This window comes from Oncorhynchus masou, chromosome 31, assembly GCF_036934945.1.
Source record: "Oncorhynchus masou masou isolate Uvic2021 chromosome 31, UVic_Omas_1.1, whole genome shotgun sequence".
NCBI lineage: Eukaryota > Metazoa > Chordata > Actinopteri > Salmoniformes > Salmonidae > Oncorhynchus > Oncorhynchus masou.
In genome coordinates this window covers 80711446-80730348 of record NC_088242.1, presented here as the reverse complement: position 1 = coordinate 80730348, position 18903 = coordinate 80711446, and the positions used below count along the sequence as shown (strand labels likewise).

The 18903-nt window shown below is 46.5% G+C and overlaps 1 protein-coding gene across 1 annotated transcript in view; it reads left to right on the top strand.

The window, feature by feature from the left end:
- LOC135524536 (A disintegrin and metalloproteinase with thrombospondin motifs 20-like) overlaps positions 1–18903 on the top strand; it is a 176771-nt gene that overhangs the window by 49917 nt on the left and 107951 nt on the right. The window contains exon 9 of the mRNA XM_064952156.1: positions 12661–12807. Coding sequence (XP_064808228.1) covers positions 12661–12807 — 147 coding nt within the window. The remainder of the gene's footprint in view (positions 1–12660; positions 12808–18903) is intronic.

Below are 18903 nucleotides of genomic sequence, written 5' to 3'. Positions count from 1 at the left end.
ACTACCCCCTGAAATCCCCGCCGGCCCCTGCAGTAAACACCACGCAGCTGTGTGTGTGCAGATTTATGCCGACCTCATCCCTCCACTAACACAGCACACACAGCCAGTTGAGGACAGACAGGACATCCACTCAGCTCAGCACAGTCCAGCAGCTACAGCTGTTGCGGTGACCGTATTACCGCCACACCGGCAGTCATGAGTCATGACCGCAGTAAAATTTCACTTGACTGAGTAACGGTAATCTCCTCTTATGCACACACTCTGGACATGTGTTAGTAGTTCCCAACTCGCTAACAATCATCAGGTTGCTAATTGCCTGGTACTCTGGGCTCTATTGTCCCTCTAACCACTCTGATGTCAATGCAACTGAATTTGAAAATCACATCAAACACTTATCAAGACAGTATGTACTTTTAAAACTCACCTCACTGTGATTGATCAATTTTGAAAAAAGAAGTTCAACAGCAGGTTGAAACTGAGTGTAGGACATGGTCATTGTGGATGTTGTTTCAAAGCCTAACATGCTGACCAGACCCCAAGTAGATTTTTTCCACCCAAACCAGACATGATCAGGACACGCAGGTTGAAATATCACAACAAACTCTGAAACAATTAAATTAATTTGGGGATAGGTTGAAAAGCTTTAAACAGTTATGGCAATTTAGCTAGATTTGTGCTGGGATATAAACATTGGGTTGTTATTTTACCTGAAACGCAGAAGGTCCTCTACTCCGCCAACTAATCCACAGATAAAACGGTAAACCGAATTTGTTTCTAGTAATCTCTCCTCCTTCCTTCAGGCTTCTTCTTATTTTGGACTTCATATGGTGGTTGGCAACCAACTTTAGGTACATTACCACAACTGACTAGAGTCTGGACCTCAGTTCATCTTTCAATTACCCATGTGGGTATATGCTCCTAAAATCCAATGAGGAGATGGCAAGTGGGTATATGCTCCTAAGAACCAATGAGGAGATCGGAGAGGCAGGACTTGCAGTGTGTTGAGCATCACAAATAGAAACAATTTATATTTTAGCACCTGGCCACTTGATTGCAATGATTGAATAACAATGATTGATAGCAATGATTGAATAACATGTATGTGAACATTTATTTTGCAATGCTCACGCACACAATGTGAGCAGTGAGGTCAGCATTAGGTGATGGTTAATTTAAAACACACACAGGCATATTACAGCTTATGGATATGCATAGGTTTATCAGCCCAAGTCCCCAAAAATAGCTGAATTAAAATGATGATTGTGCCTTATACAGTACATAGCCGATCGAATATAATGCATGTCAGAAAAACATTTTAAAAATGATTGAAGATGTCTTTGGTACATACTTTAATTGGTCTAACCTATACTCCAAAATTAAACAACTTCAAGTAATCACCTTTGAGTGTGGACTGTATTATTATGCATTCTGGATGGACTGGTTAGCTTATGCTTCGCTCCAAAATCTATATCCATGAGTCTGGGAAAGAACGTATAGCCCTAGGCGATGCTGTTGGTTCATTGATTGTGCATGGGCGGCTTACCGGTAGACTATAATTAAAGGTATTTTGAATTTTTTTGAGCCTAGTAATAGGGATTTTTTAAAATGAATTATTAATTGGGTGGCACATTACCTTTAGCTATACAGAATATATTCACCACCATGTGTTTCCATCTCCTCCTCCTCTCTCTCCTGTATCCCTTTCTTCAGCGTGCAGAGGGTCTGTCAACAGTTTAGTGAAATATGTTTAGTTGCGAAAACTATCGATGTTCCCGAACAGATTTCACTTCATATCCCAAATGAAGCACTGGGTAGCTACAGGAACAGGATTGAAGAGCCCAGGGCATACAGAGTTGGGGTGGAATATCCCCTGTTAGGCAGCGAGAGCATGCTCCTCAAACAGTGGTTAATGCGTGGAGAGAAATAAGTGTTGGTGGATTTATTTCTCAGCTGCTTATATTAAGCACAGCTTAGCAAAAAAACGAAGTAGCCTACCAGGCATTATTGAAAAGCGGTACCGGCAGGAAGACAAGAATAAATTGAGAAAAGTCTGATGGGTGAAAATATGATCACTTGATGAGAGAACAGCTGTGCAGCCTGAGGCAAAGAACAGAGTGCAAGCTTTTTTTGCAACTTTCTCTCTATAGTTGCATCATGCAGCCCATAAATGTTATAATTTTTTTACATTCTAAGGTTTGTATCATTCACAACTAACATTACCAAATAACTCCAAATCTAGTGTATAGGACCGGTTTCAAATGATCTCATTAATGCTCAACATAGCCACTTCATATGCGCACTCGCTACGGAATGGGCAAAATATCCTTTCTACTTTATTCAGCTAAGTTAAATTAATTTCTTCTTACTATAAAAGTATATAATATATACTAATGGCACATGACTTATAAGCATATCTTGTCAGATAAATGAACAAGCCTCCAGCACCGGGGCCAGTCCTGACCACCCTGGAGCCCTATGCAAAATTCTACTAAGGGGCACTCCTACCTGACCCGTGAGCCATGTAAACCATTTGCCATTGTCACACAGTCACACCTGACTCCCCAGTGCTTCCACTACAATCCTCCCTCCTTTAAAACTGTTTTCTCAATCTGTCGGTTTATCAGCAGCACTCCATATTTGGTTTTCACCTGGTTGAGTATTTCAAATATCTCATCCATGGATGTCACAGCAGAGTCGACCACAATGTTTAAGTAGTTGACATCACGTTTTTCAATGCATCAGTCACTGGTTCATCAGGAGCCTCATAGCTGAAATTTCTGTTATCTGGTTGAATTTATTCACAAATGCTTTTGGCTGTTGTCTGGGCCTCAGAGACCCCATAAAAATCTTGCCAGTAATTCAACTCTTTTAGGAAGTTTCTGTTTGTCTGATGAATCCCTGAATGCTAGGTTTCTTTCAGTCAGAGACTGGGTTATACTTATTAAACGTGTAAGGACATCCAGCCATCTCTTTCTGTCAGTCAGAGACTGGGTGATACTTATTAAACGTGTAAGGACATCCAGCCATCTCTTTCTGTCAGTCAGAGACTGGGTTATACTTACTAAACGTGTAAGGACATCCAGCCATCTCTTTCTGTCAGTCAGAGACTGGGTGATACTTATTAAACGTGTAAGGACATCCAGCCATCTCTTTCTGTCAGTCAGAGACTGGGTGATACTTATTAAACGTGTAAGGACATCCAGCCATCTCTTTCTGTCAGTCAGAGACTGGGTTATACTTATTAAACATGTAAGGACATCCAGCCATCTCTTTCTGTCAGTCAGAGACTGGGTGATACTTATTAAACGTGTAAGGACATCCCACCATCTCTTTCTGTCAGCCAGAGACTGGGTGATACTTATTAAACGTGTAAGGACATCCAGCCATCTCTTTCTGTCAGTCAGAGACTGGGTGATACTTATTAAACGTGTAAGGACATCCAGCCATCTCTTTCTGTCAGTCAGAGACTGGGTTATACTTATTAAACATGTAAGGACATCCAGCCATCTCTTTCTGTCAGCCAGAGACTGGATGATACTTATTAAACGTGTAAGGACATCCAGCCATCTCTTTCTGTCAGTCAGAGACTGGGTTATACTTATTAAACATGTAAGGACATCCAGCCATCTCTTTCTGTCAGTCAGAGACTGGGTGATACTTATTAAACGTGTAAGGACATCCAGCCATCTCTTTCTGTCAGTCAGAGACTGGGTGATACTTATTAAACGTGTAAGGACATCCAGCCATCTCTTTCTGTCAGTCAGAGACTGGGTGATACTTATTAAACGTGTAAGGACATCCAGCCATCTCTTTCTGTCAGCCAGAGACTGGGTTATACTTATACTCTTGAGGCTTTTTTGTGCTATTCCTACCACCTTTTGGATTTGCCATTTTTGTATTGAAGGACTTCTCCTTTTTACTTTATTAAATACACCGTCTTAAGTACTGCTGTGTCTGCCTCATCTTCTGGGTTCTGCTGACTATTCATGGCTCAGTTGGTTAAGTGACTGTTTCTCACTCCGGAGACCCAGGTTCGTAACCGGGTCCTGACAGAAACACAGAGCCATAAATGAACCCAGAGGCAGCCAGTTCCCAGGACCTTTTTACCATGCTGTCCCACCACCAGGAGACTGTCCAACGCCACAAAGCCGCCCTGGTTCAGCAAGAGGCCTTAATGGCTAGACATTCTCATCTTCTGTCGGAGATGCTGACTTCCATTAAGCAAATATCTGATCGTCTTACCCCGGCAACAGTTCCCGTCCCAGTACCTCAGATTCACGTACCCATGGCAGTTAACCCCCTGGCTGAACCTCGTCTTCCACCTCCCCAACAGTTCTCAGGTGATCCAAGTGCTTGTAAAGGGTTTCTCACCCAATGTTCTCTCTCCTTTGAGCTACAACCCTCGTCGTTTCCCACCGACCGGTCTAAGATCGCTTATATCATCACCCTGCTGTCGGAAAAAGCCCTGGCCTGGGCTACTGCTGTGTGGGATGCCCATAGTTCCTGCTGTGCCAGCTACTCTGCCTTTGCTGAGGAATTCAAACAAGTGTTTCAAGGCCCAAGCAGTGATTCTGACTCAGCCAAACAGCTCCTGACTCTCCACCAAGGTTGGCGCAGCGTGACGGACTATGCCATCCAGTTCCGCACGGTGGCAGCAGCAAGTGGCTGGAACAACGAGGCGCTCACGGTGTGCTTTCTGAAAGGCCTTTCCGACACTATCCAAGATGAACTGGCCACTCGGGAACCACCGGACAATCTCGAGTCCCTGATCAAGTTGGCCTCACGCATTGACCAGCGTCTGAGAGAGAGAGAACTCAACCGTAGACCTCTAGCCCCTATCAGTCCCAGCTCCGAGTCCCCACCTTTATCCTCGCTGGCTCCATCGGAACCCATGCAGATTGGACGCATCTCCCAGGCTGAGAGAGACCGCCGGATGAGGGAGCGACGCTGTCTATATTGCGGCAAACCGGGCCATTTCCGTTCCACGTGTCCCGGGCTCCAGGGAAACGCTCTGTCCCGTACAGACCGGGGGGGAACTGTAACGGGAAACATAACCTCCTCCCATCCGTCCAACTCCCGTCTGCTCATTCCAGTCATCCTCTCCTGGGACAACCACAAGCTTCACCTTCAAGCCTTGGTAGACTCTGGAGCCGCAGGTAACTTCATGGATGGTGTCTGGGCGAAGGAGAATGGCGTTCCCTCTGAACCTCTAAGTGAACCCATGAGGGTCACTACATTGGATGGAAGCCCTTTGGGATCTGGACTTGTCACTCATGTCACTACCTCCTTGCGACTTTCAGTTTCACAACACCAGGAATTGATGAACTTTCATTTGATCTCCTGTTCCGAGTTCCCTCTCGTCCTTGGATACCCCTGGCTTCACAGCCATAACCCTCACATCGACTGGTCTGTGGGCACTATCAAGCAGTGGGGTCCTACGTGCCAAGCTACTTGTATTTTCCAGAATTCCCCGAGTTCTACTCCCGAGTCTTTAGAATCCATCGACCTGACCCGAGTTCCCGAGTGTTACCATGACCTCAAACTGGTGTTTAGCAAACAGAGGGCAACCATGCTACCACCCCATAGACCTTACGATTGCCCCATCGACCTGTTTCCGGGCACTTGCCCTCCCAGGGGTCGGATCTTTTCCCTATCTCCACCCGAACGAGCTGCTATGGATACCTACATCAAGGACGCTCTGGAAGCAGGCCTCATGCGTCCATCCACCTCCCCGGCGGGAGCAGGGTTTTTCTTTGTGGCCAAGAAAGACGGTGGATTACGTCCTTGCATCGACTACCGGGGACTCAATGCCATAACCGTCCGTAACCGTTACCCGCTACCCCTTATGGCCACAGCCTTCGAGCTGCTCCAGGAAGCAGTTGTTTTCACTAAGCTTGACCTGCGGAACGCATACCATCTTGTGCGGATCAGACCTGGTGACGAGTGGAAGACCGCTTTCAACACGCCTACTGGTCACTATGAATACTTGGTGATGCCCTTCGGCCTGACCAACGCCCCAGCGGTGTTCCAAGCACTCATAAACGATGTGCTTAGGGATATGCTTAACATATTTGTGTTCGTTTACTTGGATGACATCCTCATCTTTTCGAGCTCCCTTCAAGAACACACTAAGCATGTCAGACAAGTACTCAAACGCCTCCTGGACAGCCATCTGTACGTTAAGCCGGAAAATGTGAATTCCATTCATCCCGAGTACAATTCCTGGGATTTGTAGTGGAACCCGGTCGAGTCCAAATGGACCCCAGGAAGGTAGGGGCGGTAGCGGATTGGCCCACCCTCAAATCCGTTAAGGAATTTCAGCGTTTCCTGGGCTTCACAAACTTTTACCGCAAGTTCATCAAGAACTTCAGCTTGGTGGCAGCCCTCTCTCAGCTTTAACCAAGGGTGGCAATGCAAGGTTTTTGTGGGGAAGAGAAGCTGAGACGGCCTTCCAAGGACTCAAGCAGCGCGTTCTCTCTGCTCCCATCCTGATACTACCGACTACGGATGAACCATTTGTGGTGGAGGTAGACGCATCAGAGGTTGGTGTTGGAGCTGTCCTGTCTCAGAGGGGTGAAGACAAGAAGCTTCATCCGTGTGCTTTCTTCTCACACCGGCTTACCCCAACTGAGAGGAACTACGATGTGGGGGATCGTGAACTCCTAGCGGTTAAGATGGCATTGAAGGAATGGAGACACTGGCTCGAGGGGGCTTCTCACCCGTTTCAAGTGCTTACGGACCACAAACATCTGGAGTATATCCAGCAGGCGAAGCGGTTGAACTCTAGACAAGCTAGATGGTCTCTTTTCTTCAATCGATTCCAGTTTATCCTCACCTATCGGCCCGGGTCGAAGAATCTCAAACCGGATGCCCTGTCCCGAGTCTACGCTCCTGCCATTCGAGATGACACGGACATGCCTGTCCTTCCTGCTGCTAAGATTGTGGCTCCAATCTCGTGGCAAGTTGAGGATACCGTGAGACGTGCTCAAGCTAGCGAACCGGACCCGAAAGGAGGTCCTGCCAATCGGTTGTTTGTCCCCAAGGCAGTGAGGACTCAGGTCCTTCTGTGGGGGCACTCCTCTCGCCTCACCTGTCATCCGGGCGTAGGTCGCACCTTGGAGTTCATCCAGCGTAAGTTCTGGTGGCCTACCATAAGAGAAGATGTTGCCACCTTCGTCAATGCCTGTCCCGTGTGCTGCCAGGGCAAATCTTCTCACCTCCGCCCTCAAGGACTCCTTCACCCTTTACCTGTTCCCCACAGACCCTGGTCCCATATCTCATTGGACTTTATTACTGGACTTCCTCCATCCCATGGCAATACTACTATCCTAGTCATAATCGACAGGTTTTCAAAGGCGGCCAGGTTCGTCCCTCTGACTAAGTTACCTTCTGCCAAGGAAACGGCTGAGTTGGTAATTAATCATGTGTTCCGAGTCTTCGGCATTCCTCAAGATATGGTTTCTGACAGAGGTCCCCAGTTCGCCTCAAGGTTTTGGAAGGCCTTCTGCCAACTCATGGGGGCTTCTGCCAGTCTATCTTTAGGGTACCATCCGGAGTCCAACGGCCAAACAGAGAGGATGAATCAAGAGCTGGAAACCACCCTCCGATGTATGACTCGTGACAACCCGTCCACATGGTCATCCTTTATTGTTTGGGCCGAATACGCGCACAACACCTTGCGCTCCTCCTCCACTGGTATGTCCCCGCACGAGTGTCAGTTTGGCTATGCTCCTCCATTGTTCCCGGACCAGGAGGCAGAAGTCAGAGTGCCTTCAGCCTTGAAGTTCGTCAGACGCTGTCGGCTTATGTGGAGGAAGACCCGTCTTAATCTTATGCGTTCCTCACAGAGGTACCAACAACAAGCCAACAGACGTCGCCGTCCCGGGCCTACCCTGCGCCCCGGCCAGAGAGTCTGGCTCTCCACAAGAGACTTACCTCTACGGGTGGAGTCTCGCAAGCTGTCCCAAAAATACATCGGTCCCTTCAAGGTTGCCAGGAGAGTTAACCCAGTTTCTTATCGCCTACACTTACCCAGATCCCTTAAGATTAATCCCACATTTCACATTTCATTGTTAAAACCTGTTGTTTTTTCTCCCCTTGTCCCGGCAGACAGACCTCCCCCTCCGCCTCGTGCCATTGGAGGCCAGCCGGCTTATACCGTCCATCGGATACTGGATTCCCGCCGGGTGCAGCGGTCCTGACAGTATCTGGTGGACTGGGAAGGCTACGGTCCCGAGGAGCGCTCCTGGGTTCCTGCCAAAGACATCCTGGACCCTGACCTCATTCGTCAGTTCAGGGCCCTCCACCCTGAGAGAGCTGGTAGGAACGTCAGGAGCCGTTCCTAGGGGGATTCTGTCAGGATTTGGCCAGGGTTGTTCCGGGTTTTGGTCACTAGATGCCCCCATTGTGCTTTTTGACCTTATGTTTTTTCCCTTGTTCCCCATTATTATTTGCACCTGTGCCTCGTTTCCCCTGATTGTATTTAAACCCTTAGTTTCCCTCAGTTCTGTGCTCTGTGTTTGTATGTTAGCACCCAGCCCTAGTGTTCTGTGTATTCTTGTCGATTCCGGTGGATGCTCTTGTGGAATTCTGTTTTTGTTTTTGAGTATCTCTTGAGGCTTTTTGTGCTATTCCTACCACCTTTTGGATTTGCCATTTTGGTATTGAAGGACTTCTCCTTTTTACTTTATTAAATACACCGTCTTAAGTACTGCTGTGTCTGCCTCATCTTCTGGGTTCTGCTGACTATTCGTGGCTCAGTTGGTTAAGTGACTGTTTCTCACTCCGGAGACCCAGGTTCGTAACCGGGTCCTGACACCAGGCAGCCCAAACTGTTGCATATACCCCGACTCTGCGTGCAATTAATGCAAGAGTAGTGACACAATTTCCCTAGTTTAATATTGCCTGCTTTCCTGGATTTCTTTTAACTAAATATGCAGGTTTAAAAAAATACACCTCTGTGTATTGATTTTAAGAAACGCATTGATGTTTATGATTAGGTACATTCGTGAAACGATTGTGCTTTTTTTGCAAATGTGCTTTTGTTAAGTCATCCCCGTTTGGCGAAGTTGGTCTTCACACAGTTCGCAACAAGCCAGAAGGCCCAGACTGCTGCATATAGCCTGACTCTGTTGCACAGAACGCAAGGGCTGTGACACAATTTCCCTAGTTAAAAGAAATTAATGTAGCAGGCAATATAAACTAAATATGCAGTTAAAAAATATATACTTGTGTATTGATTTTAAGAAAGGCGTTGATGTTTATGGTTAGGTACATATTGGTGCAACGACTGTGCTTTTTTCTCGAATGCGCTTGTTAAATAACCGTTTGGTGAAGTAGGCTGTGATTCAATGATAAATTAACAGGCACCGCATCGATTATATGCAACGCAGGAGAAGCTAAATAAACGAGTAATATCATCAACCATGTGTAGTTAACTAGTGATTATGTTAAGATTGATTGTTTTTATAAGATATGTTTAATGCTAGCTAGCACCTTACCTTGGCTCCTTGCTGCACCCGCATAACAGGTAGTCAGCCTGCCGCGCAGTTTCCTCGTGGAGTGCAATGTAATCGGCCGTGATCGGTGTCCAAAAATGCAGATTACCGATTGTTATGAAAACTTGAAATCGGCCCTAATTAATCGGCCATTCCGATTAATCGGTCGACCTCTAGTCTGAGCTGCTTGTATCTGATGCTGGCTGTACACCTCTGGTTGTACTGGTACTGGCTGAGGCTGCCTGTACTTCACCTGACTCTGTGTTAGTATTTTCTGTAGCCAGCTGTACTGGGTCTATGTTAGTACTTGCTGAGGTACTGGGTCTATGTTAGTACTTGTTGTACTGGCTGATGATCCAGCATCTCCTCTACTGACAAACTGTCATTTTATCAGCTGCATCAGGCCCATTCAAACTGGCTCCCCCAGATTCCCTTTTATATATTTTCAAATATAAAATGCTATTTATACTATGGCTTGGCTGAATACTTGACGGTTATTCTTTTCTGAGAAATCCGTATTCCAGGCTAATCAACATTTTAAATGCAATATATAAATCAATAGTCATTGTCTATCCATTTCTTTCCACCTTGCATTTATCCAGAGTAACTAAATTATGACTGAGAGACTAGATAATCATTGTCTTGTTTTAAAATGATGTGCGCCTATGAGGAGTGCCATCACGCCCATATATTGTCTGGACTGGTCCCCACAGAGTTTGCTGCTGGAAAGCACGAGTTTCACCAGTAGCGCAAATAGAATGCAAAGGGGAAGTTTATTAGGGATTTTCATACACTGGGATTTTCATACACTCCATCTTTAGAGTGGCCTCCTCTCAACTCTTCGCCTCCTGCTCTCTCAGAGCAGCCTCCAGGCTCTGCTGTAGCGCTGCAGCTCTCTGCTGATCGAGGGTCACCTCCCCTCTCATCGCATCTACCGCCTCCTACTGGCGGGCTGCTTCCTGTGCCTCCTGCACGACCTTCTGTAGGGAGCTGTTCTCCTGCTGCTGGACAAGCTGCTCCTTCAGCTCTGTAAGGGTCTCCTGCTTCTCCTCCTTCTGCTTGGCTAAATCCTCCCTCATAGCAACCTTCTGCTCTTCCAGGCTCTGCTGGCGCTCTGCAGATCTCTGCTGATGGAGGGACACCTCACCTCAGTGTCTCCTTGGCCTCCCTCTCCTGGAGGACTGTGGCCTGCACCTCCTGTAGCAGTCCCTTCTGTAGGTAGTTGTCAGCCTCTGTCAGCTTCAGAAAAACCTACTGGGTTTGGGGCGAGAGACTGTTGCACCTGCCGCTATACTGGCCTGGGCGGCTGTCAGCTGGCTGAGTTCAGCTCGCATGAGAGCGTTCTGCTGACGCCGTTCTTCCAGCAGCTCCCGCTGCATAGCCTGCTGTGCTATGTTTGCCTCCACCATTTGTCTCACCAATGCTTCCGTTGTGCTCTGTGTTTGTTTAGTTATTGAACTTGGTTTGGTTTGCTTGCTTTCTCCACTATATGTAGCAGGATCAAGGGTGTGGGGTTTCCACGCCACCAAGTTCAATAGCAAAACAGGCACCAGTAGCACAAATAGAATGCACATATTAGGGATTTTCATACACTGGGGAAGAGGGGGAATGCACCAATCACCCCACAGTCCACAAGCCGTCCTTGTTGTCCGTTCCGTTTCCCAGGGGTAGTCCTCACACTCAGATCCTCACCCAATCCAGTCCGGTACACAAGGGGGGGTAGCTCTGGCTCTCGCAGCTCTGACTCCTCATACCTTGCTTGGTTCGCTCCTTCTCTGCCCTGTTGTGCAGGCTGCTTCCTCCTTTATCCCCAAGCAATCCCTGGCTTAATGAATCCCAGTCTTGCCTCGTTGGGGCAGGAAGTCCATATAAAGCTTGGGGGTGGAGCCAGCTACCTGCAAGATATCTCTCCTCAATTACCACCCCCCCTCACCTCTCCCTGCCATCTGCCACAACATGGTCACGCGCGATGCGGTTATCTTTTTCGAGCTGCAGTTTATAAACACCGTTGCCCGTTGTCATTTATCAAACGTAATAAATAGTTGTATTTCACTCTCACTTTTGACAGGCACAAAGTCACAGAACACAGCCCTGGAAGTGGCTGACAAGCAAGCAAGACACAGACAGACCAAGAGATGCACTGCCCAGTTAGGTTAGCAAGAAAGATAGACTAGAGAGAGATGAACTGCAAGCCTGCACATCAACTTAACGTTACTGTTATTTTCTGACATCAAACTTGGAGAGGAGAGAACACAAGTTTACCTGATTGCCTTTTCCCGCAATTCACTCACATTGTGTTTTTTTCCTCTTTTCATGACCAGAAGGACAGTTCCGCTTCATCTTCTCATCCAAGTTGTAAACATTGACACCCGCTTTGACACGAGGGGGAGTCAGGGCCCTTGCGTAGTGAGCGTTTAGGCCCGCCAGCTCTGCTACAGCCTGTTGCATGGAGCATAGCCAGATAACATACAGTAGGCTAACTCATATTCTGTTAATTGGAAATACATTTTCTTCATATCATAATGTTTCTTTAGACCTGATTAAAATAAATAACGGATTTATTGTGATGGTGTGTATTAAATTTATTAGACTTTTTTATTAGACTTTTAAATGTAGATGTTCCAAAGGCCCCCTCCATCAGCGACTTGTGTGTCTGGAAGCATGAAGATGCATGACAATAATAGTGGGTAGGCAGGCAATGCATGACAATAACTGTCTGACAAAATGTCATGAGCGCCACAGCCCTACATCAAAAAGATGAGCAACTTTATTAGTCTATTCACTATTTAGCTGCTAGAATGAATTGAGATGTAATGCTTCATAGGCCCCCATCTCTACATCGTAGTGCCAGATCATGTTCAATGAAGACCATTGCTTAAAAAAAACAATGTTTAGTTGTCACATACAACGGAGAGGTGCAGTAAAATGTGGTGTTTTACAGGGTCAGCCTTTTAGTACGGTGCCCCTGGAGCAAGTTAGGGTTAATAAGTGCCTTGCTCAAGGACACATCAACAGATTTTTCCCCTTGTCAGCTCAGTTATTTGAACCAGCAACCTTTTGGTTACTGGCCCAATGCTCTAATCACTAAGCTTTCTGATCCATTGAGCAGCCATCACCCCTTTTTCCTAATCGCTCTCTGTGTGTGTGTTCTCCTCCTCGGCAGGTTCAACATGCCCCATGATGACAACCCCAAATGCAGGGAGGCAGGCATAAAGCACCAGTATCACGTCATGGCGCCCACCCTCAACTACGACACCAGTCCCTGGTCCTGGTCAAAGTGCAGCCGCAAGTACATCACTGAGTTTCTGGAGTAGGTACCTCGTCCCTTTTTCTGTAATGTAAGAATACTCTTCCGGACACTGTAATTGTCCTAATGTACACATTTTCACAAACATACAGATTGTTATACAAATAAATATTAATTAATCACTGTAGTAAAACATTTTAATATCTTCCTTTTTTATTCTTGGGACATAATCTGGTAAGCAAACTCTGCTACCTTCTCCAAAAGGGAGAATGTAGAGCAGGCCAGTGTAAACTGGCTCCACTGTGTTTTTCCCTGGTGTGAGACAGTATTTCCTGTTTGAAGCAGGGGTCTTCCTAGAGTGACCTGAGCGATTGATCCTCCCCTGCTCCTCTGTCTCTGCACTCAGGCAGAACCAGCTCTTGAGATGCTGGACAAACAGTCATTCAGTCAGTGGCGTGCTTTCTCCGCAAAAACGGTAACGCGGGGCAGCGGCTCATTCAGCGGGCTCCACAGCCAAGCGGTGGCCACCAACCTCTTCTGAAGGGCTTCCATTTAAGATGGGAAATGTCAGTTATAATTAGATTTTCTCTGGACATGACCCTTTGATCTCTCCTCCCGCTTTGTTGATTGTGAGCAGCCACAAAAGGCCTCCTTGTTGATGAGTTGCATCTTGAGAAGTAAGCGGTCTCTCCCGGGGCGGATGCCTCCTATCGAGGCTGTAAGGTTACAAGGCCTGTCCCGCTGCTGTACTACACAGTTTCCTACCAGCGGATGAATCCATCCATCCAGCTCTGAGTGGTTGGGTTGGAAAATTAGAAACGCAAGAAAAATAATACTCCTATTCATTTTTTACTGCAGAATATTTTTGCTTATATGTCAGCTGTGTTAGAAAAGCTGAATGTTCAGTTAGTGTGAGTGGAAGGTAAATGCCAATGGCTGTGAGCGAGACGTTCAATGCTGCATGAAGAGGATGGCTAATTTGTTTAACAGTGGGAATATTTATAAATAGTTCTGTGTGGCTGTGGACAGGAGCGTAGGGTTCAGTGTGAAGGAGTCTCAGAGGTGGGGAAGGCAGGTCGCTGAGAGCGAGGCCCACTGCTTTCGAAGTCTTCATGACTTCAACAAACGGCACCTCCACTTTCCACTTAGCTTTCCTGGTCAATACATCACTGTTTTGATTACCAATTGTTCTTTCAAAGCACTCTAATACACAACACTCTCCTGTCAACTTAAATATAGAGGGACCCACTAACTCTCAACCCCTCTCCTGGAGCCAACCTCCCTCGTTCTCATTTCTGTGTCTGTGTAATATGATGAACTCCCATTGGCTGCACACCTGAGAGCTGAGTGAAAAATGTCTTTGGTGTTCTTGGTGTTTTTATGTGTAGGTCGTGATATAGACACCATTCATTCTCCTCCTGGGAGTCCTCCAACTGGTTTAAGCCATGAAACCTATATAAAAATAACATGCAAATCTCTCTGTGTTGCCACCCACTAATTGATGTGTATACTTGTGTTGATACTACATAATCATTAGTCCCGGCAAAGCCTATAATTTTACATTCCGATGCCAGGTGCCCACGTTGGGAATTATCCTAACCACACAAACATCAGATGTCTTGCTATCCTGAACAGTTACATTTAAAAACTTTTTTCTTACGTTTTTGGAAAAACAATATCTCTTTATGTCCTCAATTAATTCAAGATGCATTATCTGTGAAAATAAACTTTTTATAATTACTTCTTTTCTAGTTATTTGCTTGTTAGAATGGTAATGGTTGCAGTATATCTTCCTATGCTGTTTGCATTTAGTTTATTACAACTGTGCAACAGGGATGTGCTGTATCATTCAATACCCTGCGTCGGTCATAAAATCTGATATATGAGCAACCTCATAGTAGCTACCATCTCACGGGAAACACAGTATGCCTTTATGGAACTCATTATGGAGTAGCTTCTTATGACAAACACTGAGAGATAACTATAAGTTATTTGCTAAATAAACTCACTTTAAAGAAGCCTCCCAATGGTTGCCAGGTGTAGAACCCCTGTTGGTGCCATAGGGGAGTCGCATCACCTGTCTCGGGCTCCTCTGTTTTGCCAAAAAAACTGCATGCCTAATAAAAAATTGCTGCTCTTTTCCCCCATATCCATCCTGTTTTTAATCATAGGCCCATAGGGTTTCTCATTAGACGATGACAACCTGGTGAAAGATGCTTCAATATGGGGCATCATCTCTTCTCCTCCTTCTGGACTCTGACAGACAAACAGACCACTATCTTATAGCTTCAATATGGGGCATCTCTCCCTCTCTCTTCTTCTCATTTCCCTGAAGAACTGACTGACCTCATCGTAGCTTTCATCATTTTTCTCTTCCCAATGTTAGACTAACTCACTCCCCCAAACACGTGTAGACTTTTTGGGATACAAAACAAAGGGTTCCCTTTCAGTCGGTCACTCGGTGTAACATTTTATGGGGAGTCAACGACCAATCATATTCACCTGAAAACTGAAATCACGCCCAACGGGCCAATAGATTCCGATGCGACCTTGGAAGCCCTGCTTTCCTGGCTATAATACCCGGGCTCTTCAGCTCGCCTGAAGGAAGAACATGTCATACAATTTAGCTTTTCAAATGCACGAAGACTATGACATTTGTCTCTGACTTAGGTGTCAGTAGGGAGAGAGTAATCATCCCTCTAGATGTTGTGAGTTTTGGGACTTGGTATCGGTTTTTGTGTTTTCTAAAAGCTACCACTTTCTGCTCTGCTTGTGTAGCTAATGCTTCCTTCCTTGGGAAGGATTTGTGTTTGCTAAAAAAACACAACTTTCTGCTCTGCTTGTGTAGCCAGTGCTTCTTTGAGTAAGATGGCCAGTGGAGTAAGTCCAAAAAGGAACATTCGACCCTGCCCTAGGGCATGTGGTTTCACAATGAAAGTTAAAGATCCTCACCAGTGCTGTCCTGTTTTCCTGGGGTGGAAACACGCTCAGGAGACTTTGGCTCGGACCACTAGTAGTGTTGGTCAGAGTTGATAGGGGTGTCATCCCAGCTGGGTGAGGCTCTTTCTGTTTTTTTCTGGCATTGTTCAGGGTTCGGATTGCAGGGTTGATATACTATCCCTGGTTGGCTCTGGAGGGTTTTCAGAGTGTGAATCGGATGGCATCATTCCGGGAAAGCCTAAATCCCAGGCTTTGGATTCGGCGTGTAAAGTGAACCATTGGTGGTAAATGCGCTTTTGATGGAGCTGTGTCGTAGGGCGGCAGATCACCTGGGGTGTATTGCCATCTTCAGCAGAGTTCCTCCAACTTTGGGGGAAGGTATTTACCTCCTGTCCCTGCAGCGGTGGGACAGGAGTTAAAATATTTAAAGAGTTCGCCAAAGAGCTAAATGCGACCTGTGGTTCCCCTCATTCAGACCGGTTATGGCGAGTTCATGAGTGTAGAGAGTATGGAGGAGGCGGGGCTCGTTTGCACACTGCTGATAGATGGAAAGCTGGCGAGTTAACTCAAGAGCCTAACAAGGGGGCTAATCCGAGCACGGTGCTTTTAAATTAACAGTGACGGTTCTTGGTTCATGTCCATAGATCTGAAGGATGCATGTATTCATGTGGCCAGAAAGCTTCTGAGGTTTCATTTCGAGGGTGTGTTCTATGAGTTTCTAGTCCTGCCTTTTGGGCTCTCCCTATCGCTCCATACCTTTATGTTGGCGGAGGTGGCTTTGGCACTGGTGCCGTGCCAGGGGATCAGAGTATTGGCGTATCTGGATGATTGGCTGGTCGTAACAAGAGAGTCGAGAGAACAGGTGGATGTCCACACTGTCACGCTGGTTTCCCATATTCAGACTCTGGGGTTCATAGGGAATCACAAGAAAAGGTGTTTGATTCCACAGGGTGATCACAACAGACGCATCCTTACTGAGAAAACACTAATTGTCATCTGTTCTTTTCAATGAGGGATGCATGCTCTTGTTACGCACGCCTCTATGAAGAGGGAACGCAACACCCTGCTACAACTAAACTCTCTGTGAAGTGAAAAAGGTAGGGACTGTAGGTGCAAGAAAGAATGACAACAGGCATAATGTGGTACCGTTTACCAGGACTTTATTCCTTCACACGGTAATATGGGGAAAAGGGGCTGGACGGAACCAAAGCAAAGAAAGTAAATCTCAAAGCCCCCCCTCTCCTATCTTACCTGCCTACCCACTACTTACCTAATTTAGCACCACCTGGTGCCCTAACCAAAATACAAGGGGGTGGTCCGCCCAGGTCTTACCTAGTGTGCCTAGACAGCGAATATGCTACGGGTATATGTATGCCCGTGGGCCTCTTGCCTAAGCACTCCCTAGGTGCCTTCCCCTTCCCCCCTGGGAACAAATAAAACAGAATATTAAACAATTTCACAAACAAACTAAGAAACAAAGGACATCAAATAAGCTCTATCTGAGCAACAAACTCACAAAACATACCAACTCTCCGCCCAGCAAAATCTCTAGCAAAATCTCTCTAGCAAAATCTCTGCAATGACCTCCCAGCAAATCTCTCTCCTGAACAGAACACTGGCATTTATATAGCTTCAGAATGAATGGGTAATTGGAGACAGCTGCGTCTTGACGAGGGGGCGGGGTCAGCTCTCCAATTAGCCATGGAGTCGACCAATCAGCTGCTTGAGGGATTTCAGGAAGCCATTTCCTGAAATAAACACATGCAAATACACAAACTACAACACAAACTGGGGAACGTTGGGAATGGATGCTTTGGCATCTCAGTGGCCTCGGACCGTGGTCTATGCATTTCCTCCGGTGGACCTGATTCAGGCCATCGTTGAGAGAGTCCGTCAGGAGTGTCTGTTGTTGATTCTGGTGGCTCCCCGTTGGCTCAGACAACCCTGGTTCACGGAGATCATCTGCCTGTTGGGCGAGGACCCGTGGAGGGATCTGTGTAGTTGGGATATATTGTCCTGGTCGCACATGATAGTTGGCACCCATGAACGTGATTACGACTATACAGTTGTTGCATGCACCCTCTTCGAGAGAGTTGTATACAAAAAAGTGGCGCAAGTTTGAGGGTTTGTGTCAGGTTAAAGGAGTTTCTCTTGTTCAGAGCTCTTTGGTGGACATTTTGATCTGATTTGATGAGCTTTTTGAGCAGGGCCTTTCTTTTCCTGCATTGAAAGTTAGTGGCAGCCATCTCTGCGCCTCATGTAGGAATTGATGGCTCTACCCCGGGGCCTCATCCTCTGGTGGTGCAGTTCCTGAAAGGTTTCCATCAGCTCAGACCAATGTCAAAGCCTATGGCACCGAAACAGGACCTGTCTTTGGTCCTGGATGCTCTGTGAGAATCTGTTTGAACCACTGGGGTCTGTGGACCTGAAGGTTCTTTCCTATAAGACTGCCCTGGTCATGGCCTTGGTGTTGGCTAAGTGCGTTGGGGAGCTCTACGCGTTATCACCACATCCTTCCTGTTTGGAGTTCACACCTGGCAACTCCAAAGTGATGTTACGTTCTAATGCAGTTTTGCTCCCAAGGTTATGTCTATGCCTATGTCAAATCAAATTGTATTTGTCACATGCTTCACATGCCACATGTCACATGCTTCCAGTGAAATGCTTACTTACAAGCCCATAACCAACAAATCAGTTTTAAGAAAATACCTAAAAAAAGTAAGAGATAAGAAAAACAAATGATTAAAGATCAGCAGACAATAGCGGGGCTATATACAGGGGGTACCAGTACAGAGTCAATGTGCAGGTGTACCTGTGTCGAGGTAATTGAGGTAATATGTACATGTAGGTAGAGTTATTAAAGTGACTATGCATAGATAATAACAGAGAGTAGCATCATGGTTCCAGAGGGGGAGCAATGCAAATAGTCTGGGTAGCCATTTGATTAGCTGTTCAGGAGTTGTATGGCTTGCGGGTAGAAGCTATTTAGGAGCCTCTTGGATCTGGACTTGGCGCTCCGGTACCGCTTTCCGTGCGGTAGCAGAGAGAGCAGTCTATGACTAGGGTGGCTGAATTCTTTGACCATTTTTATGGTCTTCCTCTGACACCGCCTGGTATAGAGGTCCTGGATGGCAGGAAGCTTGGCCCCGGTGATGTACTGGGCCGTATGCACTACCCTCTGTAGTGCCTTGCGGTCGGAGGCCGAGCAGTTGCCATACC